Genomic DNA, 19,956 nt, shown 5'->3' with positions numbered 1-19,956 from the left:
CATGTAGACTCAAGAAGTGCAGAAAGCCATGGATGAAAGGAAGTTTGAGGAAGCTGTGCGGCTACGTGGGAGGTTTGTATTGCCAGTATTTACTATTAAACCACGTTTTTGCAAATTAAATGTAGTTGGAGAAACCATTTTGGCTCTTGGATGCCCCACTTTAAAGTTTTTTTTTAAGACCTCAACAAGTGCAGGTTAGTACCTCAGGCGTATCATTAACTTTGTGATAAGAAGAGTTTCTAATTACAGAATACAGAATTTATATATTTTTAGATGCTTCCTTTCTGGTTGTCACATTCTGTTTGTCAGTCCTATTATAATTTGATGGCTCTCGGCTGTGCACTCCAATCGGACCATTAATCTTTTAACAGTTTTATATACTGTAGAAGAGTGCTGTGAAGCCAAGGGAAACTGCCAGTAGAAGGAAGGCAGTATTATGTGCTATAATTGCTGTCATACTTGTGGTGCTTCAAGTTTTACAATTACAGAAATCAGAATCATAAGCAAGGATGTCATGACATACATTAGTGGGTACAAAGTGTCTTTACAGTGAATGACACTGACATTATTATAAGTTATTAAAGATTCAAGTTGTTTTTTTTTCTTCTTTTATCTCAGGAGTTTTGAGAACAATTTAAACACTTACAAGCTATTGGCACACCGGAAACCACAATCAGAACTTCCAATTGTAAGTTAATTGAAATTTGAGAATATGATAAGTCCACAGCATCTGAGCATATGGGAAGTTTAGAATTTTATGTTTGATTTATGTGCTTTAATTGGTGTATTGTTTATGTAAGCTTTCATTGTATCCCATGCATGTATTCAATGAATATTAGTTATATGATTTCAGTTTTTATTTATTCCTCTTTTTTTGTGTGTTTTTGTTTACAAGGTAAACAGAAACATCTTTGGATCCTAACATGAAAAACGTTTACAGTATTTGTGTTACACACATAAAAATCATGTTTGTGCCCATTTTGTGTCTGTCTGATACTAATAGAAGTGCAATGTTTCTGTTCTTTCTGCTTGACAGGACGATCCCTCATGTAGAGTACGTAATTCTTTGCACAGTGGTTCAGCTTTAGGCACCTAAATAGAATTAGTAGAGTACGTTTTAAGACATTAGCATCCCCACTGCATGACAGTACCCTGCTACTGCTACTGCTGCTGTGCTTTCATACAGCTTCAAGCCTTCATCAAAATACTGAATAAGCTTGATTACAAACTGAAGTGTCAATAAGTATAAACACATGTATACTGCCCTGTGTTGCTCTTTACTGAGGTGAGAAGACAATTGTATTTAAAAAAATGTATGTACAAAAACACATACTGTATACAGGGTGTCTAGTCACTTGGAATAGTCATTCACTGCAGACCAATACATCCTGTTAGATATTAAGGGGAAAGACGAGTAACAAGATTCTTAATTATGTGGCACAGGGAGCACTGTTTCTGATCCCTATAAAGCATTGTTATAGCCACCATTCATGATGTGGAAGAGGTCACTTAAAAAGCAGCATGGCACCTGATCTCCACAGGGACTGATGTTGCACCTCAACAATTTTTTTTCTACCTTAGAAACTTGGCTACGTGATTTTTAAGCCCTGTTTTTTTATTTTTTTGCATAGATTTTTAAAGCACTGTGGGGTAGATGTACTAAGATGGGCCAGTCGCAGCGCAAACATACCGGAAAGTATAAATTTTGTCGTATGTACTGTGAGAAAGTATGTTAATGAAGAGAACCGCATTATACCAAGTTAAATATTTGTTGCGTCATCTTAGCGAGATCTCTTAGCATTGAGAGTCGTGCGACATTTTTTCGAATAAATAATGAAAGGCAGTTTAATCCCATCAGATTCTATGGTGGGTCCCCCACCTTCACCCCCAAATAAAAAATATCAAAACATAACATTACGTTACGTAAACGTTTCATAATCATACAGTAGCCCATTGCTAAACTGGACATGTTTGTCCGACATAAGGAGGTGTCAGGTTTAAAAGAATACAATAAAATTGCACACACATACATTTATTGTGCTCAGTGGCAGATGTTGGACAAAGCTTATTTTCCCACCTGAGTTTGCCACCATTAACCCTTTGCGGTCCATTTATTAAATGTGCATCAGGCACGCCAGGTCTAATTTATTTTCACACGCGTAGTTAATTTTAGACGCGCTGTTTAAAAGTATTTTTTTTCACAGTCAAACAGGTTTAAAAGACCCTGCATATCAACAAAGCACTCACTAGGCATCTCCAGCCCCACCCCACCCTTTCGTTCGCTATAGGTTTCACATATGCTAAGAAATAAATAATAATAATAGTTGTACATACCGATCGATCATCTCCTGATCATTCGTTTTATCACCAAACACCTCAATAATGCGATCCAAGTCATTATTTTATTACTATAACATCTCAGAAAAGCTCTGCAAATATCTGTGTTCTCTGTGCGCTGATGCACTGATCAGCCAGCTTGTTTACTTATGACCGCCCCATTATCTGATACCAGGGCCATGTATGACTAATCATGAGATACGCCTTGTTTTTCTTTTTTTGTTTTTTTTCGATTTGTCTCGAATCCTGTCGCTCCCACTCGGCCATTGAATGGTTTTCTCGGCTTTTTCCGGACAAAAAACGATTAGAAACCCGTTTTTTGCGTTCCTATAATGATGTCGGACAGGGTCCGACAATGGACCGCAAAGGGTTAACCTTCGACCTGATATTGTCTTGTGGTCTGGATCAGTACGCCTTTTTAACCTGGTAGAGTTAACAGTGCCATGGGAGGATGCTGTGGATGAGGCGCATGAAAGGAAGAAACTTCGGTACGCTCAACTAGCTGCTGAAGCGGAACAGCGAGGATGGAGAGTCCGGGTTTTACCCAGTAGAGGTGGGTTGTCGAGGATTTGTGGCACATTCCACAACCTGGTTTCTCAGACATTGGATTCAGTGTTCAAGAGTTGCGATGCATAGTGAAGAACTTATCTGAAGCAGGAGAGAGGAGCAGCAACTGGCTGTGGTTGAGATGAAAAGATTCTGGTTGGGGACCTCATCCACAGTAAAAAAAAAACAACATAGATGTAAAGAAAGGTAAGTAAGCTGGGCCTAGCTGAGTTGGTGACGGATGGGGGTGATGCTAGGATACCAGAATCACTGTCAAGCCCTCTTAAGGTGTCGTGGGCTAGTTGGTGAAACACCAAGGATAGAAGGTGCCCACTTGAAGACCCCAGAGAAGTACCCTACTCAGCTCAGTCCAGACGGCTGTCATGCTGATGCGATAGGGAGGCCGCACTGTGGTTGATCCCTGGAGCCAGCATTGCAGCCGTTATGTGTGCTGATGCGCCAAGGAGGCAGAATAGGCTGATCCCTGGAGCCAGCATTACACTTCAACCATCAACACCAGGCAGAAGGATATCTACATCATCAGATGGAAGGAAATGCAGATGGATCACATTAGTTTACAGTAAAAGAAGCTGTGTCTTAGTTGGTGCTTATCTTGACGAGAGCTGAGTCCAATATCAGCATGAAGTTTTTACACCTACTCTCATGTAATGGAAATCGATCTAGGCTACATATTACATTATGTAAAAATATAAATCTGTATAGCAGGCCTATACACTAGTAAAATCGAATGAATACCTAGCACACTTTCTTTTTACTTTAGCCTGTAGGCTACCGGTAACACAAAATGTTTTCAAGGCTTTTTTTTGCCTCAAAAATGCATTGAGCACAACTGGCAATGCCCAAGAAAAAGCGGACTGGGAAATGCCAGCAACAGCTGCCACAGCCCCCTGAAAGGACACAGAGTCAAGATAATGCAGGATGGACAATAGTTTGACCACTGCAGGGATAGGATGGCTTCTCTGGGTGACAGGCTCCAGGTCATATTTTAAAACAGACAGCAGCTCAAGAATTATGTGGCTGCCGAGCCTGTCTGTGCTTAATTTGGTCTTCATTAAAATCACAGAGGGTAATGCGGGTAATACACTTTCTGTTTTAATCCTACAAATCACTTGTTCTTGCTGAAGACAATGTCTCCTTCTTGCTGCAATCACAGCAGCCATGATTAGGGGATAGTGTTTTTCATACTGCCTTTTAAAGGTTTGCTAATTGCGACTATTTATACTGTGCTTTCAAAAGTTCTTAACAAATTGATGCAATTGTAAGTGTCGCAATTGCCGGCAACTTTAGTACATCTCATTAAAATATTTGAGAATCCTCATTTGCACTATCTCGACCCCATTTTTGCAAATTTATGCATAATTACATATTCATCTATGGTTGAACCGAAAAGAAAAACTGCTGCCGCAAAGCAGTCCCTAAAAAGCCGCTAATAGCATTGCGCTTGTTTCGTACATTTCACCCTAGACTTCTGACTCGTTTGCAATGATTGTGACAGCTGCAACACTTTAGTACATCTACTCCTGTATGTTTTTATACAATCTCAGTGATTGTTTAAAAATATACTGGAACATGTCTGTAAATAGATGAATAGTAATAGTTGTAATTGACCATTAGTGCAACCTAGCAGATTTCACTACAATCATATGATCAATATGTTTGCAGCTATAACATGCTAAAGTTGCCTACATACTTTATAATCACTCCAAATATTTGCTTTAGTTTTTCATTCCCTTGCAAGCAGATTCATGCCTGGCACTAGTAAATCCCTAGCATTTTCCATCAGTATACCAACCTGAAAACTTTTACTTGCAATATAAATATGGAACAGTAGCATTTCCACCCCTTCATTACTGTGTGCAGTGGAGTCTGTGACACACTGCATTTGAAAGCTGATTTAATTATTACGACTTTAAAAATAAATATTCTTTTTCACGCCTCCTGACATCTTGACTGCCCAGAACCTTGCTTTTTTTGTCTAATACATTATGAAATGTAACATTGTTCTATTGTCTCAAGTATTGCATGTTTAAAGAACAGATTCAGGGATGTGCTGTAACTATTTACTTTGATTTGTACCTCCAGAGTAGCTTTAATGTGGCTGTCTTGAACGTGGGAGCCCCAGCTGCGGGCATGAATGCTGCAGTCCGCTCAGCTGTGAGGGTGGGCATCACTGAGGGGCACAAGATATTTGCTGTGAATGACGGGTTTGAAGGATTCGCTAAGGGGCAGGTTTGTATTCAGTTGTGTGTGTGTGTGTTTTTAAACCAGTGCTTTAAAATAAAATGTATTGCCTCTTGTTTGCGTTATTAACATTGTTATGATATATGATAACAAATGTTTCAAATACAGCACTATAGAAAAACAGCTGCATCCTGGTACCTCTGCTGTAGGTCACATGGTCTAATTACAGCTAAACCATCAGAGTAAGTTAGAACTACAACACATGAAGTGATTAAGCACTTGGAAGCAGCAGCAGCTTTTCATCTATTGCATTGTATTAGAAATCACTGTGTATTCCAAATGGAAGTATAAAATACTTCAAGCAAAATAACCAAAAGATCTTCAATAGAGAGAAGAGTGCTAATAAGAAGCATGACATTTGATTTTAAAACCTAGGGTAGATATACACATAATTGTCCTGACAAAGAGATTATTTTTTAAACATTCAGCGCATACACAAATCAGCTAAAACCACCTGACTTAAAGCAATGTATTATGTCATTGTATTTATCTTGCTTTTAATTGTATTATTACTTGTATTGTAATACTTGAAATGTATTTGCTTACGATTGTAAATCGCCCTGGATAAGGGCGTCTGCTAAGAAATAAATAATAATAATAATAATAATATGCAAATTATCAGAGTGGGGGGAGATTAATGTGACCTTGTCTATGCTGACGACAGTACACTGGGCATGTTGCTCTTACTGCAGTAAGACCGGGAAGTATTTGACGATAAGCACATAACATAAGTAACTGACAGATTACTGCAAACCAATTACATGTCACCAAGTTCCTTTTATAGCACAGTCCTAGCTGTGACATACTTCACTGACCTTCCTGTAATCTACTGCTGTGTACAAGCACCAGGCTTTATAAGGTGAATGAACATTTAGTTGAGTTAATTGATTGAAATCCTGAATTCAGCAGCAGGTGATTGCTTTAAATCTTAGAGATGATAGCAGCCATGAAGAGAGTTGAGTGTTCTATATTGAGACAGTACAAAATACTGGAAGAAACAAAACATTAAATCAGAGATTGAAAAATAAAATGTGGTGACATTATCGAGTGTAATGAGACATTTTGTTGTACTAATATCTTTATTAACTGATTTGAGATTTTCAAAACAGTAAAATTCATAAGCCTAATGTCTACTGTCGTGTGTTCAGAGTCATGTTGTAATTGTCAGCAGATTACATCTACCAGGAGTCTGTATTGAATACAGCAGAGTGTGAGAATACCTGCTTGGAATTCATATTCTCTTTTATTCGAGGTATATTCTAACTAATTTCCATCTTTTTAACTGTGTTAAACCTTATCAATATGTAAGTATTAACATACAAGAAGTACTGAGACAATCCACATTGTTTCCTTTTTTTATCCAATAGATTAAGGAGATCAAGTGGGGGGATGTTGGTGGCTGGACTGGCCAAGGTGGTTCCCTTTTGGGCACAAAACGGTAAAGTCTGACTTGTGATAACTTTTTAAAATAATTATAATATACAGAGTTGCACTTTCATGAAGTGATATACTAGTCAAACACATAGGCTGTGTGATGTAACTTTGTACAAAAATATGATAGATTCTGTTCAAACACTTGCACCCCAAATTAGCTTCAGTGTAGCTCAACACCTTAGATGTAGCAGTATAATGTTCTTTTCTTAAAGCAGATGTGGTGTGATACAACAGACTGCCCACATAACCGGATAAAGGACAGTGCAAGTAACAAGTAACACTGAAGGAAGGAACTAAAGCCATGTTGACCACTTTCTGCATTGCATATGACGTGCCCTAAAACTGACACGCTGCATCTACTGCACAGCTAGGACCAAAAGTTTAGCATCCCTCTATAGAATGAACTACTTTTGCTTCATAAAATCAAATGAAACCTGGTTAATAATGTTCCGTTAACATATTGAATTACATACCGCTTTGTAGTTTTCAATATACTTAACGAAAAACTGACATAAATTGAAAAATGGGACATTTTGAAATGTAACATAAAATACTGTACTACTATTATGGCTTCCGGTAGACATTTGCAATATCATTTTGTAGTTTCTTTGATTACATGATGTTAAATAAAATATCTAAATTATGTTCATACAGTTTAAAAAAAAAAAGAAGTCTCAATCCCAAAAGTCTAGGTGATGCAAAACTGACCATAGCTGTACTGTACACTAAGCATGGGGTCCTGCATTTAGTGGTACATTTAACTGAACCCAAGTTTATATTTGTTGAAGCCAAGGATTACTATTAGTTTCTACACCTCTGAAAATTCTATAGACCAGTGTAAACAAATCAGCCTTGTCTGTTTTTTTGTCTCGTCAGTTTCTATCGTGTATAATAATAAAGCGATGGTCACCAGAAATGTTTCAGTAATTTAATTCTTATTTATATTACTGGAATCCCCCTTTCAATTTTTAGAACGCTTCCAGCAAAGCACCTGGAGAAAATCGCAGAGCAAATGAAAGCAAATCAAATAAACGCATTGCTGGTGATTGGCGGATTTGAGGTATGTGTTTTCCATGTTATTACAGTAGTTGTAAAGATTGGAGTAAGGTAAGGGAAATTATTATAATTACAATATTGTAAGAATGATAAAAAATATATGAACTTAAATTTAAGCAACACTTGTTGGCGTTAGGGTGTTCTTCCAACAAACATAAAAAATGCCCACTGTAGCAAAATACTTGTAATCAGCATGCTTCTGTTTTATATATATATATAGACATTGGACATCTTTAAATGAATGTTGTATAGTACAGTAATGTTAAACATGGCTAACCCTTTTCATTGCTTACACCTCACTTCTATACCTTATCATTGTTCTGTATTTTCAATTGCTTCTGCTGTTTAAGATTTTTACATTAATGTCACAATTATAAATGATAATGAAACCATGCCATTGAATTTGACACATGTAGAAAAAGAATGCTCAATACAGTGTCTATGGGGATTGCATTGTTTCCTGACAACAGTCGAAGATTGAGTTCTGTTTCTACAATCTAGTGAAATTAAAGTAGCATTACACTCCAAACTGAATGAACTACTACAGTGTTCACATATAAATACTTAACGAAAATGTCTGTTAATGCTGGTAGAAGGGTATCATTATTATTTTGTATTTGTTTTACTTCCTATCATATTTTTTGAATACATGTATTTTGTTGTTGTTTTTTAAATTGTTTTAGTAAATGTTGAGTGGTACCTCTCTGTGTCATCCTGTCTGTTGTGATAGAAATGGCTCTCCCTCTGGCTCCTGCAATGTCTCTGCCAGTAACTCCAGTCATTTAAAGTGTCATTTTTCACGTCACTGACCTGGCTCTGCCCTGCAGGCCTACCTGGGACTCGTGGAATTGTTAGCTGCACGTGGGAAATATGACGAGTTCTGTGTCCCCATCGTTATGGTTCCTGCTACTGTCTCCAACAATGTACCGGGTTCAGATTTCAGCATTGGTGCAGATACAGCTCTGAACGCTATTACTGATGTAAGTCTGTCTGGGAAGGTGTGCGTACTGACACAGCCACTAAACCAGACTGGGATCACTGCAACTCACCCTTTTATCTACCAGCATCACTATCAGCTCTCTCATCCCTGAGACCATGTGCAAGTCAGCCTGACAGGGACCAAAATGATGTCATTGAGCTTAACTTGTATACACTAGTATTTCAGCACAAATGTTGCAAAGCAAAGATGTCAGAATAAATCTATGAAATGTATGCTAATGTATTGACGTGGTGAAGCTGGTAAAGAAAAGTTCAGTTGTCAGGGTCTCTGTCAGTGTCAGGTAAGTTGCGATTGAGGCATGCAGTGGAGTCACACATTCTGTTCCTCAATGTTGTCTTGCCTGCACCTGACTTGTTTCATAACAAAGATCTGTGGTCAGCATAAGGATTTAACTCAACATATTCCTCTGCTCGTTTACAACTGTTAACACTTTGCATGAATTCTTTTTACTTCAGCAACTTTTTGAAAGGGAAATCAAATTAAGAACTTTATTATGCATGCCTTGCAACTAACAATAGGACTGGACAAGGGTGACTCTTATGTATTCAAATGAAATGTACAGATTTTCTGTAAAAATCCAGCATTTTAAGAATACTTAAGAGCGTTCGTTTGGTTATTATATGTGCTTTTTAAGTTTAGGATTCTCATTAAGTGCCAGGAGTTTAATTTGGATCTTTTTAAACAAAGATGAAGAGAATTTGGATCTTTGTTGCAAATGTGTGTATGTGACCACCATCAAGGGTGATCTCTAGTCTTTCTAGCGATCCAAGGTGTTGTCTCCTTTCTCAGCTGGTTGTGATTCCCGGTGATTGGAAGCACGATTGTTCAGTTATTATAAAAAATTAATCAACTCTTGAAAGGTGTCAAAATAAGTCTCCTTATCTAGAATTGTGTAGTCCAGAATCATGTTTGTACTGGCTAATGACTGGCTTAGGATCACACTTAGTGAGAACCCTTTGAGGTCACTAAAGAAAAGACAGTAAGGCGAAACACATCTTCTGTGGTAAGTAATACAGTGGGTTTTTTTGTACATGTTTTCTGCCATATAACAGATTCAGGGTACAGTGAATTGTTGCCTTAACTTATGCTTGACCACCTTCTAGCCTTTCCCACCTGTCTTTGTTGTGTGGGCATGTCATTAACTAACCAGTACCTGTGCTTACCAGTCATAGTCTTCACGGCAGTATGCGAATGTGCCAATGTGAGCCCCCAGTGCAATGTGACAAAGCTTTGCTTCAAACATTGCACGCCTTGCATAAATGTCTTTGCCCAACACCTTTCTTAGCTCCTTTTTGCCAATGGGAAGCCAAACCTCTTATCACACGGAAAGAGCCACAAGCAGGGTACATATTCAAAATAATATGTATGTGTCACAATAAGGTGATGCTTTCCAATGGATCTAATGCATGTATACTGCTGCTTCAGGCATTTGAGTGTTTGCTGCAGTTAACTGAGGCACGTTCCCGCTATGAGGAGTTTTGCATCCCTATGTGTGTGCTGCCTGCTACCATTAGTAACAATGTGCCAGGCACCGATTTAACTATTGGTGCTGACACTTCAGTCAATGCCATTGTGCAGGTAAGGCAGACCTTTAACCTAGTACCTATTTTTCTGTATACTAAACATGTTTCTGTAAATGTTGTATTATTTACTGTAAGCGATAACATTGCATTATTTTAGAAGTACCCGCATTTTCAATATGGAAATTAGTAAACAAGTTTTATGTGCAGTGGAACGTCATGGAGTAGAAATATGATTGGATAAACACAATGCTAGTAAATAAATGCCGTATTGAAATAGAACAGATACAACAGGGAGTCATGGGAGTGTGTGAACATTTTCTTCTTAACTAAGTGCATCATAAATAATCGTAGAATTTGTTTCGCACACAACAACCAAGTTAGGTAATGAACTGACTTAACCAGGTACCAGTATCATACTGGTATTCTTATACTGGTAACTGATCATACTGGTATTCTTATGCAGTCAAAATACTGGTATTGTATGCCACATCAGTAATCGTTTACATTTTTCAAATGGTGTGCGTTTTGCTTTAACCCAATGTCCTTAAATGTTGCTAGTTAATAGCTTTATTTCCTGAGTTGAGACCCAGAAGCACCTGAAATGGTAACATAAATACCAGACATTTGTACGTATTTATATGAATTGATTTCAGTTTTGTTTAGAGAAAATGCTCTTTTTCTTTTAACGACACTCTGTGTCTGTGTTAGACCTGTGACCGCATCAAGCAGTCAGCCAGTGGGACGAAGCGTCGTGTGTTTATCATTGAGACAATGGGCGGATACTGTGGTTACCTGGCCAGTGTGGGGGGTCTGGCTGCAGGGGCTGATGCAGCCTATATATTTGAAGAGCCCTTTGATATTCGAGACCTTCAGGTATGTTTTTGACTAAATTCCTATTGTTTTTTTACCATTAATAAAAATACATGAAAACGATTTCCCAGCAAATACCAGTGGAGGGACTCAATCACCAGTGGAGGGACTCAATATCACTTTCAGGTAGAGGTCTTGCTCCTGGGTTAAGGACCTTTTGAAGTAGAATGCAGGGACACGCCAGAACATTTGAAAAAATATGTATTTGAAAAAAATACTTTTTTGTCATAATGGTTGAGGTGTAGCCCGGGAATGCAGACTCCCACAATTTACTGCAGTTTTCTTCTACAGTACCTCAATCAGGATGTTTTTTTCAGTGATTGAATTGATGTATATTACAAAAGTTTTTGTTAATGAAACAACACAGTCCTTTCATTCAAGCTCTAAAGTTTGTGTTTGTATCAAACTGTATGTACTAGTAAGGAAGGTTTTTCATGTGTGTTATCATGTTCACTGTTCAGTTTGTATGAAAAATAAATAGCTGACCCAATTGTTGGGATTCAACAAGTTATTATTAGAAAGAAAAAAAATCTGTTCAAGGTCTGTTCCGCCAGCCTAAATTTGACACCATTATCATCATTGTTCAAATGCTCAGATAAATGAACACTAGGAGCTAAAATAGAATCTAGGCATGTAATTTTGAATGGCCAAGTTATTTAAACAGTAGTGAATCCTAGGTTTGGATTTAATGCTCAAACTGTTTAATGCAATCTCTACGTTTTCATTCTTTTCCATTACTATCAAAGCAACAGGGAGATTCAGATGTGTGCATATGTTCTGGATTTATTTAGCATTGCACAATACTACGTTGTAGATGTTAAGGAACAAGAATAATTTATTAATCAATATTTACACTTGTATTGCAGGCTAATGTGGAGCACTTGACAGCGAAGATGAAAACAAGCATCCAGCGAGGTTTGGTGCTGAGGTGAGCAGATATACTACATATCATCCTGTAGTGAATTAGGTATACAATTTATTTAAATATAAATTAGCCTCTAGACGCCCTGTTTAAGAATGTCCAAATGTTAATAAATGAGACATATCATATTTAAATTCGGGATCATATAGAACTCAGATTCCCTTAGACAATAACGGACATTCACACAGCGTGTCAGAAATATAAAACAATACTTTATTTAAGAATAAAAAGGGGTGCACAGATAGGAAAGGCTATTGGTTAAAGATATTATTATTTATTTCTTAGCAGACACCCTTATCCAGGGCGACTTACAATTGTTACAAGATATCACATTATTTTTACATACAATTACCCATTTATACAGTTGGGTTTTTACTGGAGCAATCTAGGTAAAGTACCTTGCTCAAGCATACAGCAGCATCGTCCCCCACCTGGGATTGAACCCACGACCCTCCGGTGAAGAGTCCAGAGCCCTAACCACTACTCCACACTGCTGCCCATATGCATGAATAGTATACAGTTCATTGAACTCATAGTCAAACGATTACAACGACCATAACATAATTAGCATACGTGGTTAATATACTAATATTAAATATGGCTTATCACACAAAGTGTCTACTTTGCATTAGTATTTTCAATACCTGTTTCTCGTTGTAATCGATCATGTCAATATGCACAAGAATTAATTCAACTTCCCATTCAGAACGGAATCCAACATTCCAGTACCTAATTCAGCAAATTAGTTTTACCGTGTTAATTTAGTTTAAACGTGATGTACCAAACTAATATGTTATCAACCTCAATTGATTATATATTCAAATTAACTCAGAAATGATCAACGAGGCAACTCCTTTGAGTTACACATTTCAACAAACAAAATACATTTCTTACACACTTTAAAGCAGGAACTAATATTCTATTCCTAGAAGAGTTTATCCACTTAACTTGATAGCATTTGCTTCAGTTACTTAAGTTACTCAAGTCATAAAGTACTTAATATTAGATATGTTGAATACCTATCGATTTCCATATAAAGAAGTCAATCTGTGTTGATGAACACTGCAGCTCTTTGGTTCTGAAGTCCCAATGAAAGAAAATGGTACTTTGCTTGAAGTACGCATTGTTGCATAGGCTCACAGTAAACAAATAGTTATTTTCAAATGGAGATCAGCTCATTGATCTCCAAGTCTTGCAACATTATAGTTGTTGTTGGCAGTTTTCCAACTGGAAATAGTTCCGTTGATCACATGTAAGTTCAATTTCAATTGAAAAGTTATGTAGTTCGTAGAAGTGTTCTCATTGCAATTCTTCTGTACGGCTAGTACATGACCTTGGGCCCAGCTGCTGGCTATGCTTCCATTTACTGTTTCAGTCTTTGATTTTAGCCATTCTTCAGAACATTGGTTCTTCCTTGCCTTCCGTGAATTCGAGCACTCATGCGCCCATGATTCAGAAACTTAGCTTCCATTTCATTCCTCTAAACTCAAAGCCACTTCTAGTGGGTGGAGCTCACTTCTTCTTTCTTGCCTGGAGCGCTGTTCCTTCTGTGGGGCACACTTCTAGTGTGGGGAGCTCATGGGAAGCAAGCATGGAAAGCTCATATGGGAAGCTCTCTCATGGGGAAACTCCAGCGCTTCTGAAAGTCGCATGGCTGGTTTTGTTGTCCTTACTACCCTGAACAACCAATAAAAAACACCCCACATAAATAACCAAACTAACCCTGTGATTGGTGTTTGGTTATTTATGTGGGGTGTTTTTATTGGTTGTTCTCGTTCAGAGACAGCCCATTGTTCTCAATTGGTCCGTGGCTTCGCCCCCTGTCGGCTGTATTTGTCTGTTCTTTGTCCGAGATGTCAAAGCATATTTAAAACTGTCTGGCTTGCCTTCTGCAAGATACTGCTGGTGCCTAAACGATTCATTCAATGACAGGAAAAGATAAAACACTTGTCCAAAAGCATTCTTTGTCAGTGGGGGAATTTGTGAGCAGAAACCGAGTAGACATAGAGAACGACTTAAGACCCCCCCTTTGTATATTTCAATTCTGTTAATTTCATACCCAGAATTATATTATGACCCACTCTGACACAACAATCCAAAAATGTTTTGTCTGACAGTATTTTGGCAAGTTTATTCCTAAAAAACGCTATCGTGTTTAAGTCGTGTATTTCCAATTGTTTTGCAGAAACGAGAATTCCAATGAGAACTACACAACTGACTTCATCTATCAGCTCTATTCTGAGGAAGGGAAGGGTGTGTTTGACTGCAGGAAGAATGTTCTTGGTCACATGCAGCAGGTATGTAAGAATCTCCCATTCCCGTTAAGGCATTACACTTTATAAATCAAGAAGACTACACATGTGCATATTAGGAAAAAATATGTGAAAATCTTAAAGGTGGTGTCATGGAAAACAAATCATTTCATTGTTTCAATTGATAATGTTTGTGGTAATTAAAGATCAATAAATACCTTCAGATACTCCAAAGGTCAATGTCATTCAGTCGTTTGTGCAGTTGGCCAATAGATTCAATAGCTTATGTGCTAAATAACTTAAATTTTGGTACTATATTACTTCAGATAGTAATTTATTGTTTTGACCAAACTAAAATAAATTTAAACAAACCATACTATACTTGTTGATCCTGAGATTACTGATGGGCCAGTATAACAACACTGGAGAATCACAAAAGTCACACCGTTATTTGACTACAATCTAGTTAGTCATTACCTCAAAGCTACTCTTGTGACTTAAATGTGTCTGTCTGTTCTTTTTTAATATGTATTCCGTAAATCCTATTCTTACAGGGCGGTGCACCTTCTCCATTTGACAGAAACTTTGGAACAAAGATAGCAGCTAAAGCTATGCTATGGATTTCTCGGAAACTCAAAGAGACCTACAGAAAAGGTACAGTGTTTGTATTGACTCAGAGGAGGAGATTCTTGCAACTTCACAACACTTTAAACACTGCAAGCTATTATCATGCAATACTGCTCACTTGTGTTTCAGTGACTGGATATACACTTGCCACATTACATGATGTGTACATGATTAAACCCAAGGAATAGTTTTATGACATGTCAAATGATGTATATATGTATCTGATTCATGCAAATGCTTAATAACGTGCTTTGCTGGATTTACTGTATGTTATGTGTGTGTTGTTATTTGCTATCTACTGTATATATTTGCTGTATCTTTCTTATACTAACTAGGAGTTACCAGGAAGAAGTTTTAACCCACGTTGTCATAAATTAATTTGTAGATGTTTTCCACTGTAACTGAGGCTGTAGTTAAATGTGCTTTTCCTTCTTTTTATTTGGTCTCGTTTTCGTTGCGGTCTGCATGGATTGCCTTAGATGAAGGTAAATTGTTTCATTTATTGCTGCTGGGGTTGAGGGATTAAATATTACCAATAATAATGATTTGACAAAATCATTGACAAAATTTGATAATTCACTGTTGGTGAAAATAGAATGTCTTTAAAAGGTGGACATAAAAACAAAATATTCTACCATGTTTTTAATCGTGAAATATCTTGAAATACCTATGTTTACACCAGGAAATGCAGTGACATTTATTACCATAAAACAAATACAGCCCTAATAATAATAACATAATTAGTTACGGTATTCATCCAGTTTAATGATATGTGTAAAAAGTTGCTTACTGTATTTATTCATTTTAATATAAATTATTTAGAAATGATATTACATCCTGTTAACGGTAAGCATCCTTGTATTAAACTAATAACTACGGGTGGGCACCAATATCGATTTTTTGATATGATATCGATATTGTTCGATATCGCTAATAATTTCCATATCACAATATTGTGGGATTTGTAACAAATTCAGGTAGGCTCGCACAGACATACTTTTTACTGCTAATACTGCTAAAAATACAAATGCAGTATAATCAAGCTTATTTTATATTAAGGTACAACAAACCCTATACATACCAATCATTGTTAGTCTTATAGGCAAACACCACACATTAAAGTATTATTTAACCATTTTATTACATTAATTGGCGTTTTTTTTCTTATTCTAAGAACCTGAATAACAAATGTATTTCCAACATTCAATAGCTATAAATCAAGAAAAACAACAAATCCACTACCTGTGTACCCTCTCGTGTGCTCTGCTCTCATTTCTTCATCTGTTTCCTCTCACCGGCCAGTCCTTACCGGAAACTATGTCCTGTTTTCAAAAAGTGTGTGCATCGGCATCAACTAATTAAGAAACAGGATTGTCTTTTTTTAAAGGGATACACACCTAAAAACAATCAACACAAAAAAACATAATAAACAGGAAAATCATCTTAAATAATTTTTTTTATATATATATATATTTCTTCCATTCAGAACATGCTTACAAGATACCAAATGCTATTTGCATGCTGCATTAAGCACTCTTGGGATTATTTTGATATATGCACTTGCGTAAGTGATTCATTGCATTTTGTCCATGTGATTACATACATTATTATTAATGTATTTTTAAAATGTGAACTTTTGGTATTATAAATGAGATGTACTATTAAAACAGCAAAACACATCTAAAAAATAATACAACATTCAGCATGACACCGTACTTAATACCTTTTGAGGTGTCGTGTCAGCATATACGCAGAAAAGATTACATTACTTCCAAATTAGCTAGTCTGTGTTACAGTGAAGTATAGAAATATTAAGGGTGTGAGGTGGCTGATTACGGCATGGAAGGAATACTAAAACAATATAACAAGACCATGTTTTTCTCCATGGATATTGTGAAGCAAAGCACCAAAGTAAGTTATTGCTTTTCTTATATCTGTTCACGTCTATATGTATATAGGTTTGATATTGCAATTGTGTTATTATATCATTCTGTGTTTTGGAAGACTTTGATATTATCGATATTGAAATACGTGCACAATATTGATACACAATTATCATATTGTTGCCCACCCCTACTAATAACCCTATCTACAGCGTAATTGACCATTTTTAAATGTGTTAACATGAGTAGGTTAATCACTGTTTGACAGCAGCCAATATACAAGTATTTTTATTTGTTTCATTCGATCTGCATTTGTTATAACTAAATAAATAAATAAATAAATAAATAAATAAATAAATTCCATCTCGGTGCGTTAGTGCTGCATTCCAAGCTGTTCAACATGTGACTGCATTGTAGCCTCTCAATTTAAGATGGAGTTCTTTATCAGTATAGCCAGTTTCATGTTTGTTGTTAACTGATTAAACAGGCTGTTGAAAGTCTTTAAATTTCTTGCTATCAATGGAGGAATACATTTGTTTGCCAGTTCTACACAACAGATAGATTCAATGTTAATGTTAGCATGTTGCACTGCACTGTATCTGGTAACCTGCATGGTTTACTTAATAGTTGTACAGTGCCTTGAAGTGCTTTGCTGAACTGTACTGTCTTGGGTATTTGTTTTACTAATGGTGCCGTGTCCTTGCAGGAAGAGTTTTCGCTAATACTGATGATACGGCTTGTCTGTTGGGAATGCGCCGTCGTGCTCTTGTCTTCCAACCAGTTGTCGAGCTCAAGAATGAGACAGATTTTGTGTAAGTGTCTTAAGCCCGAGACAGACAGACACGGCGCGGCACCGCTGGGCATTTTCACGGTGCGGTACCGCTAGTCTGCACCCGGACACACAGGAGCGGTATGCACTGTGTGGAACAGTAGTTGTCAGTACCACACCGTAGGCTATGTACTTGAATATTATTTACATATATGGCCAAACGTTTTGCATAATCTAGCAGAATAGTAGGATGCAGACATAATTTAAAAAAAAAAACCTCTATGAACATAATTTCGATATTTTATTTAACATCATGCAATCTAAGAAACTACAAAATGGTATCACAGGTCTACCGGAAACTACAATAGTAGTACAGTATTTAATGTTAGATTTCAAAATGTCACATTTTTCAATTTTTGGAAAACTACAAAGCGATATGTAATTTCAATATGTCAATGTAACATTATTAATTCTATAGGGCATGATGCAAAACTTTTGGCCATAGCTGTAATGCCCCCCATATAATCTACTAAATAAAAACACTGGTTTGTTTTTCTGTCGTCTATATGCAGGTGTATGAAATGAGCGATCTGAGCTTAGCAAAGAAACATACAATATATTGCTAACAGCAAGTAGCCTACTACTAAAGTGTTAGAAAATATATCATTTTACAGCCAGTTATTTGGTAAAAATAGTGAACTACAGAAATAATAAAAAAGGCAGGAAGGATGGTTATCAGGGGTGATGTATAAAATACTGACTTGCCTGGCCTTTTATGAAACATGGGAGGGATCAAACACTTCAGGGTGCTTGGACACCTCCGTAGACAAAGGTTTCCTTCATGATTTTTCTTGGCAAGCACATTATCAGCACTTGGCTGCGATTGGTTAATCCACTGACGGTACCGCGTGCTCAGCAGAAGTATCGTCCCGCACTGATCTGTCCAACACCATATGAAAGCAGTGGTAGCAATACAGGCCTGTCTGTCCCGGGCTTTAGGAAGAAATGTTAAGCTTTAGATGATATAAATCGAAAGTTATACATGTGCTAGAATTAGACTTGTTATATTTTCAAAGCACAGTATGCTGGGGTTTTTTTGCAAATAAGACTTGTAAGAGTCTTCTCTGTTTTGTCACCAGTCACAGAATTCCAAAAGAGCAGTGGTGGCTGAAACTCCGCCCACTGATGAAGATCCTGGCGAAGTACAAGACCAGCTTGGATGTCTCGGAGTCTGGTCAGCTGGAACATGTGGTACGCCATCGTCGGCCAGAAGAGTCTGAAGGTGTACCTGCCTAAATGGACGGACCACAAGCATTTAGTTACTTTAGATCTCTTTTAGCATCAACTTTGCAAGAGCACTTAAAAAAACTAAATAGCTTTTAACGCTAATGTACCAGCACTTATCCTCCTTAGACCCAAGGGTCCTGTTAATTATTTTTTTTTTTAAATAAATTGTATTTTCTTGACCTTAAGCTGTAGGTGAGTTGAAAGATAAAGGTCACTAAATCAGGCGTAGGTAACCTTGGCTCTTCCTATCCATTCTACTGCAGGACTTTGTTCTAACCAGACCCAAATTATTTAATTGACCCTGTTTTGATTTATACTGAAAATTCAAAATTCTACTTACATTGATACAGGGATTGAGGAGGATATGGGAAACAAAGGGTCCTGTTATAAAACAAATATAGACATACCAGGAACTAGTTTGATCAACTTTCATTTACAAGATGTTCTTCACTGCTTGCCAGTGCAGAAAAGCACTTGCTTTATTCCACTTGTGTCGTTTTGAATGTCCATGTAATTGCACTTTGTACCAGGTGTTAGTTTGTGTGATGTGTTAGTGACACCAATACAATAATAAAGCTGCAAACTTGTTCAAAATCTTGTGTTGAGTGTATATGTGTTCCATTTTCTACGTATCTTGCAATAGTATTTCATTCAAATGCGTTTAATATTGCTACCTTAAGGAATTGGTCTGGATTCATCCAGCTACTGATGCTAAAGTTGAAGTTACACACATTGATTTTGTCACACTGTACAAGATCATACAGTATAATGATCCACTTGTAGAAACTTTCCCAAGGTCAACCCTTATTAATATGTCACGGCACATAATGTACAGCGTAACCACCCTCTGTAATATGTTAATGACCATATTGTTAATTTTGTTGACAGTGCACTTTGCACTATTGAAAGCAAACAGACATATTGAATTCTGTAGAGGTTCCCTCAGTCATCCTGCCTAATTATTTTGTGTACAAACTTGTGTCCTGACTTGGAAGCTGGTTACGATCACATATAGACTGTTCGTTAGTTGTTTTTTTTGAGTGTTTTCCCCTCCAGGCACAGGATACAGTATTACACAATGTCACAGTTGCAGTTGAAATCACAGACACTGATATACCAACAAGGCAGACACCAACTATCATTCACCTTATAAAACACACTTATTTTAGTCTGCCAAATGGTGCTTCC

The 19,956-nt window shown here is 37.1% G+C and overlaps 1 protein-coding gene across 11 annotated transcripts in view; it reads left to right on the top strand.

Annotated features, from left to right (window-relative positions):
• The window catches only part of LOC117399558 (ATP-dependent 6-phosphofructokinase, platelet type-like), a 39,882-nt gene extending 20,520 nt beyond the window's left edge, over positions 1-19,362 (top strand). For 2 of the 11 annotated variants that reach the window (XM_033998826.3, XM_033998827.3), the window contains exons 11-23: positions 8-72; positions 619-688; positions 4,987-5,133; positions 6,513-6,583; positions 7,552-7,639; positions 8,463-8,615; positions 10,867-11,031; positions 11,895-11,956; positions 14,136-14,247; positions 14,757-14,856; positions 15,309-15,314; positions 17,419-17,524; positions 18,621-19,362. In XM_033998826.3, coding sequence (XP_033854717.1) covers positions 8-72; positions 619-688; positions 4,987-5,133; positions 6,513-6,583; positions 7,552-7,639; positions 8,463-8,615; positions 10,867-11,031; positions 11,895-11,956; positions 14,136-14,247; positions 14,757-14,856; positions 15,309-15,314; positions 17,419-17,524; positions 18,621-18,777 — 1,302 coding nt within the window. In that variant the 3' untranslated portion in view covers positions 18,778-19,362. Of the gene's footprint in view, positions 1-7; positions 73-618; positions 689-1,036; positions 1,055-4,986; positions 5,134-6,512; positions 6,584-7,551; positions 7,640-8,462; positions 8,616-10,060; positions 10,214-10,866; positions 11,032-11,894; positions 11,957-14,135; positions 14,248-14,756; positions 14,857-15,308; positions 15,315-17,418; positions 17,525-18,620 lie in introns of all 11 variants that reach the window. The other 9 variants (XM_033998832.3, XM_033998833.3, XM_033998830.3 and 6 more) reach the window with 7 other exon arrangements.
• The last annotated feature ends 594 nt before the right edge of the window (positions 19,363-19,956 follow it).

This window comes from Acipenser ruthenus, chromosome 4 (assembly GCF_902713425.1).
Source record: "Acipenser ruthenus chromosome 4, fAciRut3.2 maternal haplotype, whole genome shotgun sequence".
NCBI classification, from domain to species: domain Eukaryota; kingdom Metazoa; phylum Chordata; class Actinopteri; order Acipenseriformes; family Acipenseridae; genus Acipenser; species Acipenser ruthenus.
The sequence above is the reverse complement of the archived record's forward strand: the minus strand, read 5'-3'. Positions and strand labels throughout refer to the sequence as shown.